This window comes from Ovis canadensis, chromosome 2 (genome assembly GCF_042477335.2).
Source record: "Ovis canadensis isolate MfBH-ARS-UI-01 breed Bighorn chromosome 2, ARS-UI_OviCan_v2, whole genome shotgun sequence".
Taxonomy (NCBI): Eukaryota; Metazoa; Chordata; class Mammalia; order Artiodactyla; family Bovidae; genus Ovis; species Ovis canadensis.
Window position 1 is genome coordinate 133,055,154 of NC_091246.1, and position 23,446 is coordinate 133,078,599.

The window sequence follows — 23,446 nt, forward strand, 5'->3', positions numbered from 1 at the left end:
GGGGTACTTTCTCATGAGGACCTACTGAGAAAGGAATTCATGAAACTATTTTTAAAGTTATCTTGTGATCAGATTTTTTTGGGGGGTTCAGATAAGATGATGTGGTTTTAAAAGGGAGATTGTTTAGAAGAGTTTCATAGCCCAGCACAAGTTTGTAAGAATGTAACCCTATCTTAAATTCATCCCACTAAGAACCAATTCTTCAATTTATTTTGACATTTTTACTTTATAACACATTTCTATTTGGGTTTCCATTAATTTAATTTGGAAGATACTCTGATGAGTATTTCAATTTCTCACAGCTCACATATTATTTAGAAAGTCAAAATGCATTAAAGCAAGAGAAGAAGAGGTTGGTGCTAGTGGTTAGCCATCTTGCGTAAATAAGAGCAGTGGAAACAGGCAGATGGACTCAGGCAAATAAAATCTGGTGTAGACTGATTTTTAAAAGTTAACTCTGTGAATCAGCTTCTTAATCCTTTTCCCTCTTCCTGATATTTTCAAAGCACTCAACAAGGTAACATATTGAGTACTCTTAAAAATTGTCCAAAAGCACTCTGTTTTCTCAGGATAAAATCCCAGCTCCTAAGCACCCGGCACACAGGACCTTTGACCAAGTCCCCAGCATCTCTCCATGTTCCCTCCTCCACAGGCTTCATCCCCAGGGTCACAGTGTTCCAGGCTCACCTGCCCTCTCAAGTTATGTGCCTCTGAAACTGCTCAACCCTTTGCCTGAAATCCACCCCACAGGCTTCTCTTCTCTATGAAAAGTTTATTCATCCCTCAACTGACAGAGAAGGTACATTTCTCCTGCAGTCTTTGCTATTTGTGACAGGGTTTCCTAGTGGTTTCCTCTTCCATACTCAAATAGCATTGTCCACATCAATCCTACAGATATTATCATTGCTGTTTTTACACAGCTTTCTTTTCCATTTGATGATGTTTTTTCTGTGGCAAGGACTGTGTTTAGCTCAGACTCAACCAAAAGAGCTTCAATGCATTACCTGCCTGACCAAAGCTAAGCATCTTATAAATGTTTGTAGAATGAGTGAGGATGAGTGAGTGAGTAAATAAATGAGTGACTGAAACAGAAATCAGAAATGTCTAATTTTTTAAATACAGGTAAAATGAAACTGTTACGCTAACATTTTTAAATCAGCAAGATTTTTCAGTCACTGATTCAGCATTTGCTAAGAGTCCTTAGAAATGCAAATGGAAAACATAAGAATACCCTTTAAAGACAAAAAGACATTGGCCCTGTTTCCAAGGAATTGAGTCTAGCTAGAATGGATTACGGTACCATGCACACAAAAAGTAGGTATAGTGCATTCTGAATCTCAAAGTTAAAAATGAAAGGATTTAGAAGTAGGGGGCTGAGAGAGAGGACGTTTATGCAAGGGAAGCTACAGAAGAAACGTGGAGGCCAGAAACCACTGTTGTTTTTGAAGAATTTAAATGTAGCTCAGCGTTGCTGCAGTTTGAGATTAAAGGACATGTGGTGGGAGGTGGGGCTGCACAGGGAGGAGGGGCCAGATCATAAACAGCCCTGCAAATTATTTCCAGTGCCTTGTCCTAAAGGGATGGGTGCGCATTTGAAGGGTTGTAAACAAAAATTCACAGGGTCAGATTTGTGTGGTCAGCTCTCAGGGGTGGGGATAGGCAGATTGGAGAGAGAGAGAATATTAAGGCAAATTTACTTTGAGTACATTGTTATTATATATAGGTCTCTGGTTCCAAATAGGAAAAGGAGTACGTCAAGGCTGTATATTGTCACCCTGCTTATTTAACTTATATGCAGAGTACATCATGAGAAACACTGGACTGGAAGAAACACAAGCTGGAATCAAGATTGCCAGGAGAAATACCAATAACCTCAGATATGCAGATGACACCAACCTTGTGGCAGAAAGTGAAGAGGAACGAAAAAGCCTCTTGATGAAAGTGGAAGTGGAGAGTGAAAAAGTTGGCTTAAAGCTCAACATTCAGAAAATGAAGATCATGGCATCCAGTCCTATCACTTAACTTCATGGGAAGTAGATGGGGAAACAGTGGAAACAGTGTCAGACTTTATTTTGGGGGGCTCCAAAATCACTGCAGATGGTGATTGCAGCCATGAAATTAAAAGACACTTACTCCTTGGAAGAAAAGTTATGACCAACCTAGATAGTATATTGAAAAGCAGAGACATTACTTTGCCGACTAAGGTCCGTCTAGTCAGTTCAGTTCAGTCGCTCAGTCGTGTCCGACTCTTTGCGACCCCATGAATCGCAGCACACCAGGCCTCCCTGTCTATCACCATCTCCCGGAGTTCACTCAGACTCACGTCCATCGAGTCCGTGATGCCATCCAGCCATCTCATCCTCGGTCGTTCCCTTCTCCTCCTGCCCTCAGTCCCTCCCAGCATCAGAGTCTTTTCCAATGAGGAAAAACCATAGCCTTGAATAGATGGACCTTAGTTGGCAAATGGTTTTTCCAGTGGTCATGTATGGATGTGAGAGTTGGGACTGTGAAGAAAGCTAAGCACCAAAGAATTGATGCTTTTGAACTGTGGTGTTGGAGAAGACTCTTGAGAGTCCCTTGGACTGCAAGGAGATCCAACCAGTCCACTCTGAAGGAGATCAGTCGTGGGATTTCTTTGGAAGGAATGATGCTAAAGCTGAAACTCCAGTACTTTGGCCACCTCATGCGAAGAGTTGACTCATTGGGAAAGACTCTGATGCTGGGAGGGATTGCGATTCCTGGGGTCGCAAAGAGTCGGACATGACTGAGCAACTGAACTGAACTGAACTGAATGTGAGTTTAAATATAAAAATTATGTAGGAACTTTTGTATAAAAGATTTTGTAAAAACTTCATTAAGTTGTAAGGCTGAAGGATCTTTGGATTTTAATTAGGACAAATAGGATCTATGGGTCAATGGGAAAAATACCCAACAGAAAAGCAAAAAGTGCTCCAGTCACTAATTGACCTTGTAAAGGAGACTGACATTAAACAAGAGAACCCTGCTCTTCTGTGAGCCTCTCTTTCCTCTAAAATAAAAGATCCTACTGGGTTTCCTATAAAAAATAAACTATACAAAACTACATGTGTATGCTGAAGCACTGCACAAATATAGGGTATTTAAACATTGCTCTTTGAGATCTTTAAGTAAAGCAAACTGATAGTCTCCAAGAAACCTGTTACCAGTTCTGTGTCTATGAAGAGGCAGTACAAATCTCATCCCAGAAAACATCAGGGGACAACACTGTATTAGGTATTAAATGAAGGAAGACAAGCCCTACAGACAACAGCTGCCTGCACTACTAATAGGCACTGTTTTTTGTTTTTTGTTTCCTTCCTGGAACTCCCACTAGGGTTGATAAGAGTGGAGTGTGTCTATCTTAGCATGCTGATAGTGTGGCATTAACCCTCCAAAACGCTAATGGATATAATGCACATATACTTCAGCAGAGCAGGAGATAGATTTCTCTACCTTTAGTAACTATGTACTGATACAAACATATATTTTACAGTATAGTGATTCAAATAAACATATAGTAAATTGAGGGCTCCTTGAAGAAATAGCTGATTCTCTAAGAGTGGGGCAGAAAATATACAAATGAGTGTCTTGTAGTGTCAGAAAGTAAGAATATGCTAAAACAAGCAAACAAAAAATCCTGTAATAATGGTGTGAACAACAAAATAAAGTAGTACGAGTTGTAACCTAGAGTATTAGATAAATATCCACGAGTTCATGCTGATGAAAATAAATCATTGAATAAGTAAATAAATGGAGGAGGTGACAAATGTTCCATGCAAAATGGATTCCAAATAGTTATTTATTTGTAATTTAGTCTAAAAATTATATTTACAAAATAATTTTATGTAGATGCTTTTTTCCAAGGAGGTGGCGTAAAACTTCCCACTCCTTGAGTGTGAACTACACATAGTGACTTCCTTCCAAAGTAAAAAATATGGAAAAGAGATTAGAAAACAAAAACAAAACAGTACTGTGTCGTGGGGAAACCCTGGGCAACCACCTCAGCAAAGTTGATCAAGGTCAACATCAACAGTGATAAGTCTGGTTCATAGCATGTACCCTGGATATCATGTGACGAAATGGTCACTTTATATCTACCGTCTTTTTCCTCAAAACCCACAACCCCAGTCTGGTTATGAGAAAAACATCAGACAAATCCCTTTAGAGGGATATTCCAGAACATAGCTGACCAGTACTCCTCAAAACTGTCAAGGTCATTAGAAACGAGGAAATTCTGAGACACTGTCAGAGCCAAGAACAGCCTAAGGAAACATAATAAAGTTAAGGTGGTATCCTGGATGGGTTCCTATATCAGAAAAAGGACATTAGGCAAAAGCTAAGCAAATGTAAATAAAATATGGACCCTAGTTAATAATAATGAATCAATATTGGTTTGGTAATTGTAAAAAAGTACCATATTAATATGATATGTACATCATAGGAAAAACTGGATATAGCATATATGGGAACTCTGTATTACCAGTTTTTCTGTAAATCTAACACTGTTCTAAAATACAGAGTTTACTTTTTAAATAGTATAATTTGAGTTGGAATTTACTGTGCTTTAAAAGTAATGTTATTGAGAGGAAAGATATGAACCAGACTTTTAAAAATGGAATCAAGTGCACAGGATTTCTAAATGCATTTAAAAGTGATGTCTATATAGTCCATTAGTGGAGCCTTTTTAGACTTTGCATGACAGCAAAGTAATTTGTGATAATCCACATAGGATTTAACTGTCTACATTATGGTATCATCTTAAATGTTTTGTGAGTTTATGTGAACAGAAGGAATGAAGATAGGGAGCAGTGTGTTCTACATTTCCATGACACAGTCCATTTAACTCTGCAGACATTTGAAAACATGACTCTTCCTTCTGTAATCTAAAGGGCTTCACCCTCTGGTTCCCCCAGATGGAGTGTGAGTCTCCTCACATCCACTGATAACTGCTCAAATCCCTGTACAAAGATTTACCATGGTGTGCGCTACCTGTCCACTTGTGTGTTGCTTTTCCAGACTGGTCTCTCAGAAGGTATGGATTTTGCCTTGTATCTCTGCAGCCACATAGCTTTAAGGCCATGCCTGATGTGTGGCAGTGTATTTTTACTGCTTATACAACTGACTTTTACCATTTTCAGACTTGCGGAAAATGTAGAGATACTGGGTCTTGGTTTGTCTGTTCCAACTAAATACAAAAGTTCATCTCTTCCCCTACTTCTAAGATAGGAAGCCATTTTAAAAGTTGTATGTTATTTAAACAGGAGAATATAAATGTAAAAGATTAAGATTAAAATAGGTGTAACTTTATACAGACACACAAATGGAACCATATTGATGAACAGTGGTTTCCTTATCAAAGTTTAATTGGCACCACATGAGATTAAGTTTCCAGTCTCAAATTTCAAACTGGCAGTTTAATTTATCTCAAGAATCTTTCAGTCTTTCAACCTAATAATCTATGACAATGCTATAAAATATTAAATGCACTCATACTTGCTGACATTTTCCTCTTATATTACTCTCTCTCAATGTTGATCTCAGAAAAGAAGACATCTTAGTGACTTTCACGAAAGATACATTCTCAGATCAGTTCTCCAATCTGACCCAACCTTCTGAATTCAAAGAAATAAGGAAAATATTAACATAGAACTTAGTGAAAGAAACTGGAGAGACGTGAAGGAAGTAAATCTAGAAATAGAAGCAGATTTGGGTTTTTTAAAAAAACAAAACTTGTATATATTTAGAATGTTCTGTGTTATCTAGAAATCTGTTAAAATGTTTCTTGAGTTGCATACATAAACCCCACCCTATGCAGTAAATAAACTGAGCCAGCGTGGACAAAAGAGCCAAGATTTAGAAAGGCAAATGTGATGAATACCTGGAGAACAACCACAGAGGAAAAGAAATGTTTTAAAAAAGGAATGCAATGTGGTGAAGATACTCTGATGAGAAGCTAAAAGATCTTTTTATCTTCTCTCCCTGAATTTTCAACATGCAGGGGGTGATGAAAATAAGATATTATGGCTGGTCTATTCCTCTTGAGAATTTTTGTTTTTCAGCACAGTTATAACAGGATTCCAATTCAGGAAGAGCAAACTGATAATTGTATATAATCATTGTTAGCCTACCTACATTGCCAAATTATAGGCTGCATTTATATGATTTTCTGGTCATCCATCTGACTAGAAGTGTTTATTGTATGATCTTGTTTAGCACTCCAAATTGACCATTAACCATCACTTTGTTCTTATGCTTTTCTGAAATATAGTATTTATTTAATTTAAACATTAGTGCCTCTGCTGCTGCTGTTACTGCTGCTAACTTGCTTTAGTCCTATCCGACTCGGTGCGACGCCATAGACGGCAGCCCACCAGGCTCCCCCATCCCTGGGATTCTCCAGGCAAGAACACTGGAGTGGGTTGCCATTTCCTTCTCCAATGCATGAGAGTGAAAAGTGAAAGGGAAGTCACTCAGTCGGGTCTGACTCTTAGCGACCCCATGGACAGCAGCCCACCAGGCTCCTCCATCCATGAGATTTTCTAGGCAAGAGTACTGGAGTGGGGTGCCATCGCCTTCTCTGAGTGCCCCTGAGAGGGCTGTTAAGCTGGGAAAAAGAAAAATGTGGTGTCTGAGAGGAGGAGGCTGGTGAAAGGAAGCAAAGAATTTTGTTACAAAGTAAGTAAAAGGTCTAAGACCAGCTCCACAAGTCTACCTGAGATTGGTGCAAGTAAAAGTGGAGTGAATGTTGCAAGGTTTGGTTGTCCACATGCTTACTAGGATCAGGCACCTCTAACCCTGACTCTTCAGTTCCTACTGGGAAGAGCGCACAGCTCTGGCAATGTTTTATTCATCTCCAAGACCTTTTGTCCCTTCTTGGTCTCACTACTGGGCTTCATTCTGCCATTCTGCAGAATCGGGAAACAAGGAGGGGTGCACCTGACTCTAAACTCAAGATTCAAATAATTCCTCAAAATAGATCTTAACACTGCTGTTTTTTAGTCACTACGTCATGACCAACACTTTTGTGACCCCAGGAACTGTAGCCCCCTGGGTCCCCAAACCATGGGATTTCCCAAGCAAGAATACTGGAGTGGGTTGCCATCTCCTTCTCCAGGGGATCTTCCTGACCAAGGGATCAAACTTGCATCTTTTGCATTGACAGGCAGATCCTTTACCACTGAGCCACCAAGGAAGCCCCAGTTTGAAGGTTAATTGGCACTTAATATTACATGGCGCTAGACAATCAGCAAAAACAAGACAAGGAGCTGACTGTGGCTCCAGTCTTGAACTCCCTTATTGCAAAATTCAGGCTTAAATTGTAGAAAATAAGGAAACCCACTAGACCATTCAGGTATGACCTAAATCAAATCCCTTACAGTTATACAGTGGAAATGACAAATAAATTCAAGGGATTAGATCTGATAGAGTGCCTGAAGAACTATGGACAGAGGTTCGTGACATTGTACAGGAGGCGGGGATCAAGACCATCCCCAAGAAAAAGAAATGCAGAAAGGCAAAATGGTTGTCTGAGAAGGCCTTACAAACAGCTGAGAAGAGGAGCTAAAGGCAAGGGAGAAAAGGAAAGATATATCCATTTGAATGCAGAGTTCCAAAGAATAGCAAGGAGAAATAAGAAAGCCTTCCCCAGTGAACAATGCAAAGAAATAGAGGAAAACAACAGAATGGGAAAGACTAGAAATCTTTTCAAGAAAATTAGAGATACCAATGGAAAATTTTATGCAAAGATGGGCACAATAAAGGACAGAAATGGTATGGACCTAACAGAAGCAGAAGATATTAAGAAGAGGTGGCAAGAATACACACAGACGAACTATCCAAAACAGATCTTAATGACCCAGATAACCACGATGGTGTGATCACTCACCTAGACCCAGACATCCTGGAATGCAAAGTCAAGTGGGCCTTAGGAAGAATCACTATGAAAAAAGCTAGTGGAGATGATAGAATTCCAATTGAGCTACTTCAAATTCTCAAAGATGATGCTGTGAAAGTGCTGCACTCAATATACCAGCAAACTTGGAAAACTCAGCAGTGGCCACAGGAATGGAAAAGGTCCGTTTTAATTCCAATCCTAAAGAAAGGCAATGCCAAAGAATGCTCAAACTACCACACAATTACACTCATCTCACATGCTAGCAAAATAATGCTCAGAATTCTTCAAGGCTAAACAGTATGTGAACTGTAAACTTCCCAGATGTTCAAGCTAGATTTAGAAAAGGCAGAGGGACCAGAGATCAAATTGCCAACATCTGTTGGATCATAGAAAAAACGAGTTCTCCTCAAAAATCTACTTCTGCTTTATTGACTACTCCAAAGCCTTTGTCTGTGTGGATCACAACAAACTGTGGAAAATTCTTCAAGAGATAGGAATACCAGACGAGCTCACCTGCCTCCTGAGAAATCTGTATGCAGGTCAAGAAGCAAGTTAGAACCAGATATGGAACAACAGACTGGTTCCAAATTGGGAAAGGAGTATATCAAGTCTGTATATTGTCACCCTGCTTATTTAACTTAAATGCTGAGTACATAATACAAAATGCTAAATGGATGAAGCCCAAGCTGGGAACAAGAATGCCAGGAGAAATATCAATAACTTCAGATATGCAGATAACACCACCCTTGTCGTAGAAAGCAAAGAACTAAAGAGCCTCTTGATGAAAGTGAAAGAGGAGAGTGAAAAAGTTGTCTCAAAACTCAACATTCAGAAAACTAAGATCATGGCCTCTGGTCCCATCACTTCATGGCAAATAGATGGGGAAACAATGAGTGACAGACTTTATTTTCTTGGGCTCCAAAATCACTGCAGATGGTGACTGCAGCCATGAAATTAAAAGACACTTGTTCCTTGGAAGAAAAGCTATGACTAACCTAGACAGCATATTAAAAAGCAGAGACATTACTTTGCCAGCAAAGGTCCATCTAGTCAAAGCTGTGGATTTTCCAGTAGTCATGTATGCATGTGAGAGTTGGACTATAAAGAAAGCTGAGTGGCAAAGAATTGATGCTTTTGCATTGTGGTGTTGGAGAAGACTCTTGAGAGCCCCTTAGACTTCAAGGAGATCCAACCAGCCAATCCTAGAGGAAATCAGTCCTGAATATTCATTGGAGGGACTGATGCTGAAGCTGAAACTGTAATACTTTGGCCATCTGATGGGAAGAACTGACTCATTTGAAAAGACCCTGATTCTGGGAAAGATTGAAGGCAGGAAGAGAAGGGAATGACAGAGGATGAGATGGTTGGATGGCATCACTGACTCTATGGACATGAATCTGAGTAAGCTCTGGGAATTGGTGATGGACAGGGAAGCGTGGTGTGCTACAGTCCATGGGGTTGCAGAGTGTCAGACATGACTGAGCAACTGAACTAGAACTGAACTGAATATTACATGGCACATCTTTGCCACTGTACATAACATCCTCCAAAATCACTGTCACTGTTATCCTCCAAAACTGTGTTAGCCTTTTTCTTTGGCCAGTTTGATCCATTTCCTTCCATGGGCTATTCCTTATCTGCATCTGTTGCTCTATTATGAAAGACAGTGATCAAATTGAGATAAAGTATCAAGATCACAGCCATCCTTGGAGAAAAAAAAAAAAATGTAGGCGTCCAATGCCATAAGCATTCAGAGAAGATCTACAGGACATATTAGAAGAATAATCTCTGGACACTGAAGTAGATAAACTTTTCCTTTAAAGAAATTATAAAGAATGAGAAGAAGAAGATGTTTTCAGAAGTTCATGAAAAATCTTACTTATGTGTTAAAAATGGTACTGTGTTCAGTTCAGTTCAGTTGCTCAGTCGTGTCTGACTCTTTGTGACCCCGTGAATCGCAGCACGCCAGGCCTCCCTGTCCATCACCAACTCCCAGAGTTCACTCAAACCCACATCCATTGAGTCGGTGATGCCATCCAGCCATCTCATCCTCTGTCGTCCCCTTCTCCTCCTGCCCCCAATCCCTCCTAGCATCAGAGTCTTTTCCAGTGAGTCAAGTCGTCACATGAGGTGGCCAAAGTACTGGAGTTTCAGCTTTAGCATCAGTCCCTCCAAAGAACACCCAGGGCTGCTCTCCTTTAGAATGGACTGGTTGGATCTCCTTGCAGTCCAAGGGACTCTCAAGAGTCTTCTCCAACACCACAGTTCAAAAGCATCAATTCTTTGGTGCTCAGCTTTCTTCACAGTCCCAACTCTCACATCCATACATGACTACTGGAAAAATCATAGCCTTGACTAGACAGACATTTGTTGGCAAAGTAATGTCTCTGCTTTTGAATATGCTGTCTACGTTGGTCATAACTTTTCTTCCAAGGAGTAAGCATCTTCTAATTCCATGGCTGCAGTCACCATCTGCAGTGATTTTGGAGCCCCCCAAAAATAAAGTCTGACACTGTTTCCACTGTTTCCCCATCTATTTCCGACGAAGTGATGGGGCCAGATGCCATAATCTTCGTTTGCTGAATGTTGAGCTTTAAGCCAACTTTTTCACTCTCCTCTTTCACTTTCATCAAGAGGCTTTTTAGTTCCTCTTCACTTTCTGCCATAAGGGTGGTGTCATCTGCATATCTGAGGTTATTGATATTTCTCCTGGCAATCTCGATTCCAGCTTGTGCTTCTTCCAGCCCAGCATTTCTCATGTAATGTGTTAGGTGGGTGCAAAAGTAATTGCAATTTTGGATAGTGATTTTAAATTTTTATAACTAGGCTCATAACACATCTTTATTAATCAAAATATGAATCATTACACTCAACACATTTTTGCCAACAAGAAATAAGTTTGATTAGTCCTGTAGCACAAAAATCCATGCTTTGGCATTTGACAAATTATTCAAAAGCACTTTCTTCCTCCTGCTGGTGTGGAAGTGCTTTCCCTGCAAAAAGTTGTCAAGATGCTTGAAGAAGTGATAGTAGGTAGGTGAGAGGTCAGGTGAGTATGAAGCAAAACTTCGTAGCCCAATTCATTCAACTTTTGAAGCTGTGGTTGTGTGACTTGTGGTCAGGGGTTGTCATGGGAAAGAAGTGGGCCCTTTCTGTTGACCAATGCCAGTTTCAGGCATTGCAGTTTTTAGTGCATCTCATCAATTTACTGAGCATACTTGTCAGATGTAATGGTTTCACTGGGATTCGGAAAGCTGTAGTGGATCAGACTTGCAGCAGACCACCAAACAGTTACCATGACCTATTTTTGGTGCAAGTGTGTCTTTGGGAAGTGCTTTGGAGCTTTTTCTCGGTCCAACCACTGAAGGTGGTTGTTGCTAGTTGTTGTATAAAATTCACTTTTCACTGCACGTCACAATCCAGTTGAGAAATGGCTTGTTGTTGCATAGAATAAGAGAAGACACTTCAAAATGACAAATTTTTCAGTTTGCGGTCAGCTCATGAGGCACACACTTACAAAGTTTTTCACATTTCCAATTTGCTTCAAATGCAGAATGACCATAGAATGATTGACATTCTGTTGTTCAGCAATTTCTCATACAGTTTTTAAGAGGATTAGCTTTGATGACTGCTCTGAATTGATCGTTGTCACCTTCTGAATGGCCGGCCACTACACTCATCTTCAAGGCTCTTGTCTCCTTTGGAAAACTTCTTGAACCACCACTGTACACTTGTTAGCAGTTTCTGGGCCAAATATGTTATTGATGTTGCGAGTTGTCTCTGGTGCTTTACAACCAATTTTGAACTCAAATAAGAAAATCTTTCAAATTTGTTTTTTGTCTGACATCATTTCCATAGTTGAAAATAAATATAAAATAAACAGCAAGTAATACAAGTCACTAGCAAAAAACATAATTAAGAAATACACATTAAAATTATGTATAACATAACCACATTTATTTAAGAATGTGTTCAGTATCAAAAGGCAAATTTCAAAAATGCAAAACTGCAATTACATTTGCACCAATCTCATGCTACTAATGGTCTTTTCATACTCTTTATGAACCTAGACAATGTAGACCAACCTGACCAATCTAGACAGCATATTAAGAAGCAGAGACATCACCAACAAAGGCCCGTCTAGTCAAGGCTATGGTTTCCCAGTAGTCATGTTTATGAATGTGAGAGTTGGACTATCAAGAAGGCTGAGCACTGAAGAATTGATGCTTTTGAACTGTGGTGTTGGAGAAGACTCTTGAGAGTCCCTTGGACTGCAAGCAGATCCAACCAGTCCATCCTAAAGGAGATCAGTCCTGAGTGTTCATTGGAAGGACTGATGCTGAAGCTGAAACTCCAATAGTTTGGCCACCTGATGCCAAGAGCTGACTCATTGGAAAAGACCCTGATGCTGGGAAAGATTGAGGGCAGGAGGAGAAGGGGACGACAGAGGATGAGATGGTTGGATGGTATCACCAACTGAATGGAGATGAGTTTGAGTAAACTCCAAGAGTTGGTGATGGATAGGGAGGCCTGGCATGCTGCAGTCCATGGGGTCTCAAAGGGTCAGACACCACTGAGTGACTGAACTGAACATGATACTATACAAAGCAGTTTTTCAGTCAGTTGCTTTTGTTTCATGTTCATATTTCCTTTTAAATCAATGGTGCTTGCTTTGCTGTCTCAGTTGAAGGCATTTGCCTTCCAGTAAAACACACACACACACAAACACACAAACAATGGGGGTGGAAATGTGTCAGCCATTTCCTGCCTCAAGTTTCAAACCTACTTTGCTTTTCTGAAAACATGATTCAAGCTATCCAAAAATAATTTAATTGACTGTTCTGTAAATTACAGGGCTGACCACGATGTAAACACCAGAGAAGTCATATGGGTATTCAGTAGTCAGCTATCATTTTTCTGATAATCTTCAGATCTTTCTACTCACATAATTATAAAGCACTACATTACACAGGGTAATGGAAAAGTAAGTCTGTTTCCTATGCAAACTTAAGCTTGTCATTTTATGCAAAATATACATTACAAATTTATGACTTACATATTTCAGATATGGTCAACACACCATGGTGTGTTGACCATATCTGAAATATATCAATCTAATGAGTGTTCATAATATCCTCTGGTTTTAAGGGATGTAATCTTGACATAAGAAGTCTACTTGATGACTTGTTGAATGGTGGCCTTCAGGGGGATCAGTGTCAACTAGAGAGAGAGAAGTGTGCTACAGACTTTTCTTTGCCCTGTTCTGTTTGATATGTCTATTACAGATGTGGCTAAAAATACCAAAAATAAAATGTATATAATCTGAGGGTGAAAAAATAATTGAGATAATAGAAAATAGAGTAGAATAGGTGATGGAATCATGATATGAATTATGTCATGTTCCCATGACAGCTGATTCAGAGAAAATGTATTCAGTTGGTATGATAGCAGTGTCTTGCTTTCTGGCTAAGAAAAGGTCTAAAATGAGGAATACATTATAAATAATATGGCTTTAAAGCAGTACCTGAAAAAAAGGCTTTGAAGTTTTGAATTTATGATAAGTTCACTATTTGTCACCAATGTATATGGCTGCCAGAAAAAGCTAATACCATTTTGGGTTGCAGTAATGGAATTAAACTACCTGGGATGGAGGAGGTGATAGGCATAATTGAAGTCTCCTCTCTGCTCAGAAAGTGAAAGTGTTAGTTGCTTATTCCTGTCTGACTCTGCTACCCTATGGACTATAGCCCACCAGGCTCCTCTGTCCATGGGAGTCTCCAGGCAAGAATACTGGAGTGGGTAGCCATTCCCTTCTCCAGGGATGGAAACCAGGTCTCCTGCATTGCAGGCAGTTTCCTTACTGTCTGAGTCGTGATCACACCTTAAGAATAAGTTGATTTAAATGATGCCCTTCTAGAATGGTATAAGCCGAAGCTTGTTAAGACATCAAGAGTGAATGTGAAGGAACAGGCATAATTGACATTGAAATGTTTTAACCTAGAAAGAGAGAAATTAAGCAAGGCAAGGACCTGATAGAAGTCTTGAAATATTCAGATAGTTGTCCTTTTTAAACTTATCACAAATAGCAATAAGATATAGAGCCAAAATCCATGAATATAAATTTCAGTAGAGAAAAGATCATTCTAATAGACCAGACAGAATGTAAATGTCCTAAGGAAATGATTCATTCACCAACAGTAGTATTGCATACATAAAATATATATTTAAAAGTATATGTATATGCACTGCTATATCTCAAGCATCATGTTAAGCCCTACAGATAAGGTAATGCACAAAATAGACACCATCACTGCTGCCATATAGATCACTTCTGGTCTAGTTGGAGAGACAGACACTTGATAAATAAATGAACACTGTGATTACTTGCAATAAAAGAACTATAGAGAATGTATAACTATCAGTAGAGAGTTTATGGAAAAGGAAGAGTTTTAGTTACTCAGTCATGTCTGACTCTTTGCACCCTCATAGACTGTAGCCTACTAGGTTCCTATGTCCATAGAATTCTCCAGGCAAGGATACTGGAGTGGGTAGCCATTTCCTTCTCCAGGGGATCTTCTTGATCCAGGGATTGAACCTGGATCTCCTGCATTGCAAGCAGATTCTTATAGAGAGTTTATAGCTAGAGATAATTTAGAATGATGGTTAGGGAAAGCTCTTTTCAAGATCTGACCTTTAAGGACAGATAAGTAGGAACTAACCAAATAAAGAATGAAGACAAGAAGGAGGCAAAGGAGAATATTTTATATGAAGCGAAGAACCTATATAAACTTTTTCAGGAAAGAGTTTTGTGCATGTAGAAGCTGACTGAATGCCAATATGTCTAGAACTAGTGGATAAGGAAAGGAGAGGCAGATTGGGAAGTAAGCTTTCCAAACTTTGCTCTGGAATAAGAATTTTATCTAAGGGCAGTGAGGAGCTATTGAAAAGTTCTAACCGAGGGAGTGGCATAATCACACTCAAGTTTAAAAGTTCAATTTGGTTGGTGTTGTCATTGTTCAGTCATGTCATACTCTTTGCAACCCCATAGACTGCAGCATGCCAGGCTTCCCTAGTCTTCATCATCTCCCAGAATTTGCTCAAATCCATGTCCATTGAGTCAGTGGTGCCATCCCACCAGCTCATCCTCTGTCATCCCCTTCTTCTGCCTTTGGTCTTTCCCAGCATCAGTGTCTTTTCCAATGAGTTGGCTTTTTGCATCAGATGGCCAGGAGCTTAAGCTTCAGCATCAGTCCTTCCAGTGAATATTCAGGGTTGATTTCCTTTAGGATTAACTGACTGGATCTCCTTGCAGTCCAAGGGATTCTCAAGAGTCTTCTCCAGCACCACAGTTCGAAGGCATTAGTTCTTCAGCGCTCAACCTTTTTTATTATCCAGCTCTCACATCATACATGACTACTGGAAAAACCATAGCTTTGACTATACAGACTTTTGTTGGCAAAGTAATATCTCTGCTTTTTAATAAACTGTCTGGGTTTGTCATTTCTTTTCTTCTAAGAAGCAAGCATCTTTTACTTTGGTTACAGTGTAGAAAACAAATGGGAAGTAGAGATGAGAGACTGTATGGAGAGTAACCTTTTATATACAAGACATGAATGTGATTTGAATTGTTATTGTGGCATTTGAGACAAAAGAGAGGAGGGGAAGGTGGGAGAGATACTAACGGGGTGCACCTCACGAGACATGGCGCTCCACTAATGAAGAGTGAAGGGGAGGGAGAGTCACTAGCGACTCCCAGAACTCAGGAATAAGCACCTCCTGAGAAGGGGAATGTTGAAGGACAAATTGATTTGCTGTGGAGATCAAAGCACAGTTTTTAACAAGCTAATTTTGATCTCATGATATTTGATCTCCATGAGATTTCTTCCTGTGACATAAGAAAGACATGTTACATAGGTGACTGCATATCTGGAGTCTGGTCAGTTTTTAGATTTGCTACAGCAAAATCACCTGGAACTTTTGATTATCTGGCTATAACCCAAGCCTAACATATTGTTAACAGAACCTTCAAAAGAACATAGCCAATCTAATACTCTGAGGTTAGATGCAGTGGAAAAAATGGAAGTGATATTTTATACAACTTTAGATAATTGTACTAGTTACTGTTTAAGCTTGACAACTTAGAATGACTATAATGTTGTGACTAGAGAGGTGGCAAGACCAAGAGCTAAATCTGCTATTATTTTCTTAGAGTCAATATTCCGATCTATCATGAAACATCTCTAAAGGAAGAAAACCATGTCCAGATTCTTCTATTTACATTGCCAGGTTTGTTTCATACGATGCTGCCATCTCGGCCACAAGCTAATTGTTGGAAGAATCAGGTTTTAGTCAGAGGCAATCACTTAATCGTTCCAGTGGTCCATGAGATAACCTTTGTTAAGAATCCAGGAAAATTGATGCATCATTCTTGATGGTAACTAATTTTCCAAATCAGATTTTCTCTTTGACCAGAGGGAAGGGAAGTGGGGAAAAGCAAAAATAGAAAAACAGAAACATGGATGAAGGGGCTCAACCAGAGAGTGAAAAGCACAGAGAAGCAGAAGCAGAATCACAAGTATGACAATTAGTAGAGCAAGGTTTAAGGGACATCCTCTTCTGAACAGATGACAATGTGGCTGAATTCCCCAATTCATTATGGTTATTCAACAAGTTTTTATTGAGCACCTGTTTTGTGCCAGGAACTGTACTAGATGCTGGGGATATCAAATGAACAAGACTGTTGTCATGGATACCTCATTATTGGTACCTAATGATTAGGGCCATGGAAAAAACTGAGGTAGCCCTGTAAGGAGGTAGATAGCAGTGGTAGGAGGGGCAGTTATCAGGAAAGAAAGACCATTCTGAGGAGGGAACAGTAGCTGAGCCATCTGTGAGGCCACTGGGTAAAGAGTTTCTCAAGCAAAAAATGTGGAAAGCACAAATGCTCTGATATGAAAGTGTGCTTGAGATGTTCATAAATAATGAAAAAGTCCATGACATTGAACCCTAATGTGAGCAGGGGCAGTATGAAAGGAGATAAGATCAAGGAGAAAGACCAGTGCAGCTCATTCAGGGAGGTGTAAGCCATGACTGGATTTTTCATTGTATTCTGAATGTGACAGGAAGTTTTTGAGGATTTGCTCAAGGGGATTGCATGATCACATTTGTGAGTTGGAGGAATTACTCTGGTTGTGTGTAGAGATTAGATTGTAGAGGGTCAGGAGCAGAGGCAGGAGAGTAGTAGGTAGGCTACCTCAGCAGCCAAGGCAAGAAAGAATGGTGCTCACACAAGGTAGTAGCAATGGAAGATTTAGAAAATAGAGTAGGGGCGCATCTTGAAATCAGCATTAACATGAGTAGATGATGGTTTGGTAATGGGGAGTAGTCAAGGATTATGCAAAGATTTTTGTTTTCGATGGCTGCATAAGATGTATTAAGATGAGGAAAACCCAAAAAAGAACCAATGAGTTTGTTTTTGGATGTGTTAAATTTGAGAAGTTTCAATAAGTGTCATTCATTCAAGTGAAAAAAAATTGGTAGCTGTTAGAAAGTCTGATGGAGAAGGCCGTGGCACCCCACTCCAGTACTCTTGCCTGGAAAAACTCCATGGATGGAGGAGCCTGGTAGGCTGCAGTCCATGGGGTGGCTAGGAGTCGGATACGACTGAGCTACTTCACTTTGACTTTTCACTTTTGTGCACTGGAGAAGGAAATGGTAACCCACTCCAGTATTCTTGCCTAGAGAATGCCAGGGATGGGGGAGCCTGGTGGGCTGCCGTCTATGGGGTCGCACAGAGTCGGACACGACTGAAGCGACTTAGCAGCAGCAGCAGCAGAAAGTCTGAGGTTCAGGAGATACGTTAGGCCTACAGATATAAATTTGGAGGTCATTAGCCTATCATTCCTGACCGTGTACCTGTTTAAAATGGTTTTCTCTGCTCTATTTTTTACCCTCTGCCCACCTCTGAACTTTCATATAGAACTTTCATCATAAGAGGTAACCTGGACATATCTCTATTTCCAGAAATCTGGTGGGGCCATAAATACCATAGTAATTGAAAGGAGGGAAAATAAATGAATATGGGAGCTGGGAGATGAGTCTATCTGGGCATTAATTGCAACGACGTTTGGTAGATGTAGTATCTCTCTCCTGTCACTTTGGCCTCTGTGTCCAGTAACTCCTCAGAACCTAATAAGAGAGAAGGAAGGAATCTGGCTAGTTTGTTTTGTTTTACTAACTAGCTACTCACAGGGTCGTTTATGAAACCCTAGTTGGCCATTTGGTTAGAGTGATTTTTTTCAGAACTATTAATCACTCCTGGTACTACTTTGCTCTCCCAGCAAATATTTTTACACTCAATAATTGCATATTCCACTGCAATTTGAAGAATTATACATTTCAGAGCAACTGTATTATTGATTTTGCATTTCAGTAACATTTCCTTTACTAACTCATCTTTCTTATGGTTGAAGTTTCTTAATGTGCCCACAATGCACCATATGTTACTATTGCTTAATTCTGTCCTGAAGTATTCATTTCTGTCTCTAAAGAGACATGTGGACTGATTTCTCTTTTATCAGAAGCAGGAGACTCTCCTAAGTATTTACAGATAATAAATGAGGACCTAAGTGGCTTATACCCCAATAGCCTCATGAAGGAATTTCTGTGCTTTCTCAAGTCTTTAACTCATGAAAAACAATGATTATCATATGTGTAAAATATGTACAATATGACTAATTTCCTTAAATGTTAGGGTCCCACATTCTTATGATATTAGAGAGCTAAATATAATGAAAACTATGAGCCTTGGGATTTGATTTTAAGATTTTCCTTTAAAAATAATGCTATTATTCTCTAAGGACATGAGAACAGTCTTTATTTAGTTAAACTAACCCAAAATAGAACAGAGGAAACCATTAAATGAGTGAACATATATCTTTCATCGAGGCCCATTCATGCCAAAACTGTCATGTTTTAAAAGTACAAGATGGCTTACAATAGGCAAAGTATCTTCAAAAATGATTATTCTGGTCTTGAGAGAAGGAAGCCTGATAGCCTCAATAATTACCCTGAAATGAACTACAATGCTGATTACATTATTTACTGTAGTCTCATGAACAAGCAAGCATGATATTTTATAGCTGCGCAGGAAGGAAGTTTATGGAAAGTAGCTATTAATGTGTCCATTTATATCCCACCTCTCTGTAAAGGCCCCAAATCTAGAGAGAATACAGAGTGGAAAATTTCACTCCCGATTTAGACATCTCTCTAGACTCCAGAGTAAGCTGCTCAGCTGGCCTCTCTTGCAGTTGAAACAAAGCTGGACAACTGCATGATGAGCCTCTGGGCCAGCGGCCCAAGAGCCAGGCTGGAACATGAGCTGCTGGATGGGACACATTCTCCCTCATGTCAGCGATACTCTTGTGTGAGAAATGAAAGAAGCCTTCCCTGAAATTGATGTTGGTCAAAATTCAGATACACTTAGATGTTCTTTTAGCAGTTCTAATTTGGAAGAGAGGGGTAGAAACTCTGGGAGGATGCTGGAGCCTGAGCTAGCCTTCTTAGTTGTTACTTCAGCAGCTGTTATATGTACAGCTAATAGCTGTTTGATTGGGTTTCTTAGAGCTGCTTCTGACACAGAACAATGAAGCAACACTTTACATTGTATCTGTCCAAAATTCAAGAACTACTTTGCTTAAGCCTAAGAAAAAAAAAAAAAAAGAAAGATAATTATCTGCGAACATCGGCAAGAGTAATTAGGGGTTCTAGAAAAATCTCTGCAAGGAAAACATGTGAGAAAGGGTAAAAGGAAACTTTTGTCATTATTCTGGAAAATCTGAATGTCCAGACTAAGATTTTGAGACATATCTAGTTATTCCTTCTTCAACGGTTTGACTCTTGGTTAAACTAGATTTCAAATAACATTACCTTACTGAAAGTCACGTTACCAATTGTGGAGGTGAGACTAGATGTAGCTTTTAAGCAGGTATAAGGTGCCTGAGAGCAGAATGCCTGTCAGCCATGAGCTTAGCACTCACAAGAACCCGAAACAGTACCTGAACAGTACCTTTCATGGTGGGTGGTGTGTATACACTCTGCTTCCTTTGCTTAGGGGTTGCATTCTGTGCCTGGATAAAGAAAAAAGGGAAAAGTCTTATATTTGGATAAAAAGTACAATGTCATTAGCCCTTTGAGAGAAATAAACACCTACTAACAGTTTAAGTAGAGAAAAGAAACTACTACTAATCCTTCACATTTTAAAGAAAAACATAAATGCCAGGACAAAATCCACTCCAAAACTATGACTAAGGTATAATTATATCTGTTTGTAGAATTGTTAATGGTTCTGGAGGGTTAATGAGAGTCTTTGTTAAGTAATACCAATCTACAACCCTATGGAATTGAGATGTTCAATCTAATAACTTCACTTACTGGAAATTACAGTGTTGAGGTACTTTTCCTTCATATGTTCAAAAGATCTTTCACCAGTCCATGTCTGACGTAGGGTGCAGCATGCTTGGGGCTGGTGCATGGGGATGACCCAGAGAGATGTTATGGGGAGGGAGGTGGGAGGGGGGGTCATGTTTGGGAACGCATGTAAGAATTAAAGATTTTAAAATTAAAAAAATAAAAAAAAATACAGAAATAACCAAAAAAATAATAAATAAATAAATTTTAAAAAAAAGATCTTTCATAACAAAACATATTTAACACTCTAACTTAAGCACTTTGGATCAGAATTAATTTATTGGGGAAGAATTTTTTGCACTAAAAATGATACAAATTGGAACACTTTTAAGGGCCAAAGTTTTAAAGTTTAGATGGAGATAAACATATAGATAGATATAGGTATATATATATATATATATATATATATACACATAGGATATATGTATAAACCATTATTCATTATAATAAATTATATATATGTAGTCTTTATACCTCAATCAGATTATATCAAAAACTCCTTTTTAACAGTGTATCTACTATATTTCAGTGTGGCGAAGGCTGGAGTTTTCATGTCTGGAGCATTTATTTTTGCTTCGAAAATTTTGACTATAAATAATTGCAAGATACTTCCTGAGGATTGTTCTAGGCTTTCCATCCATATTAGAAAGAACATAGTGTACAGAGGCTGAAAAATATGAGAAACTGTTTCACAGTAAATAGAGCTTCAGGCATCTTGACTCACACATACTAAAGCTTACTTGCCCTCAAAGGAGTCATCAAGATGTTGGTATTTAAAGGATGCAAAAACAATCTATTAAAAACTAAAAAAATTCAACCAAATAGTTACTGAATCCATATCAACCAAAGCAAATGGTACAAGCAAATTTCCCCAGAATGGAGTGTTTGGATATGTCTGTTATGCGCAGATGCAAGCGGGGCAGCTCTACATTAGAATAAATGTGTGGATGTCTGAGACTTCTGCTGTGCCTCTATGCATTCTGTTACATCTGGTCGATTTTAAGAAGCATTCACTTCCAGTTTTATTATATATTATTCCCATATACACATATTCAAAGATGAAGTAGAAAATTAATTCTGCATAAAAGTTGGTTTGCTTAGTAAAGTTTACCAAGTAATAAAAACTATTTTATTGTAGGAATTTAGTTTTCAAACCATGTCATGTTTACAGTTTCAATAAATTGTTAGAAATGTTCTGAGAGACAATGTTCTGGTATTTTGTTCTTTCTACATTGCTGTATGCCTACTCATGTGGCCATTAATTACAAAGTCTGCATGAATCCTGTTCAATACTTATTCCATTTATGGACACACATTTGCTCGTTTTCTTGTATTTTGTATATCCTTTGTTAGCAGCCACCCTAGCCTCCCCTGGTTCACATTTTCAACGAGAACTCCTACGTGTGTGTGTGGAGCCGCTGGCCTCAGGTTCTGCCCTCAGTTCCACACATCAGAGAACCTTTAAGAGGCGTCTGTCCTCCACCTTCTTGTTCCAGGATTCCAACGCTGGCTGCCCCAGGCTGTGATGGTCACACACCACCAGTCACTAAACTGCAATTATCAATACCATATCTTGACTCTAAAATCAGTAGTTTATTTTAGAGGTTTTTCCCAGGGATTAGGATTTCATAGGTGGAGAATCAAAGGTAGAGGTCACAATTTAATGACACCATTTTACTGTTTATTCAGTCAGGAAAAGCAAATTAAATAGTTTATACAACACAGTTGTATTGATATCATATTTTGTATCACAATCAAATTGAGCTGGTTGTGTTTTTAGCTGATTGGATTGGACATATATTTAACACAAAATAGAAGAAAACTTACTTCTGCTTGTGTGTTGGTCACCCTCTTGTCATCTATTTCTGCAAGAGAAGTAGGTGCAATTTAGATATGTTTTCTTATAATATGCACATTAAAATTTCAATAACGTGGGACAGAATGAATTAATCATTTTCTAATGCTTATACAATTTCCATGACTCAGTCTAGTGGCTGAGAGGGAAGCGAGACACAGAAAGAAACAGTTGCCTTCTGAGATAAATCTCTCCCAAAGGTTTAAAAAGGTAATAAAAAAATTACACTGAGATCCCAAATTGCCCACCAGCAATCCGGAAGGAGGACCAGCTGTTGGCATCATGAACCTCACAGTGTTAAGGCACAAATAACCTTTCCTCATGGATTTTGCAGTACTGTGTATTGACTGTAGCCTCTGTCGATTTTCCTTGTTTACCTATAAGCAGAGCAAACCTACTTTTCCACTGAGCCCAATCCTGACTCTAAGAGAGGCAGCCCTCTTTTTTCTATATGCTCCTGGAAAGAATCAGTAACTTTGTCAGAAATATTTCTTATGACACTTCTAGGGCAACTTCAAAAATATTTTTTAACATCTTGGTGTCTCTAAAGTTTCTTAAATACAAATGTCCAGTATTCAATAAAAATTACTAGACAAAAAAAAGAGAATAATAACTAAGAATATGAAAATGTAGAAGCCAACTCATAGGTGATTCACATATTGAAGTTCATAATCTAAGACTATCATTAATACATTCAATGAAAATATAAGGGGACAAAATAGATTTAAAGATAAACAATCAACATAGAAATAGAATCCATGAAAAGAAGCAGCTTCAAAATTTCAACAGATAAGATCTCAATTTAAAATGGGCATGTTGAATCTAGCAGAAGATACAAATATGTTAATGAAACAGGAGACAGCTCAGTAGAGTTATCCAAACTAAAGCACACAAAGGAAAAAAAAAAAAGAATGGAAAAAACAGAACAGAAAATAACTGACAATTGAGATACAGTCAAAAATGTGTAAAATAAGGGTAATTGGAGTCCCGAAAGTAGAAGAGGGAGAGAATGGAAGACAGAATGATCAAGGATTAAAAAACAGATGACACTGATATAAGACACTTAACAAACCCCTAGACAGAAACAAGAAAACCAGAAGGAGAAAAAGGACAATTGTGTTTAGACTTATGATAGTGAAGGACCTAAGCTACTCCATTTTGTTAAAGAAGACTCCATTTTGTAAAACTTTCCAGAAAAGAGCTTTTTGGAA

General features: G+C 38.8%; 1 protein-coding gene across 2 annotated transcripts in view; it reads right to left on the reverse strand.

The window, feature by feature from the left end:
• PPP1R1C (protein phosphatase 1 regulatory inhibitor subunit 1C) overlaps positions 1-23,446 on the reverse strand; it is a 119,779-nt gene that overhangs the window by 49,708 nt on the left and 46,625 nt on the right. For both annotated transcript variants that reach the window (XM_069577061.1, XM_069577060.1), the window contains exons 3-4: positions 22,208-22,245; positions 19,980-20,040 (exon numbers count right to left, since the gene is read on the reverse strand). In XM_069577061.1, coding sequence (XP_069433162.1) covers positions 19,980-20,040; positions 22,208-22,245 — 99 coding nt within the window. The remainder of the gene's footprint in view (positions 1-19,979; positions 20,041-22,207; positions 22,246-23,446) is intronic.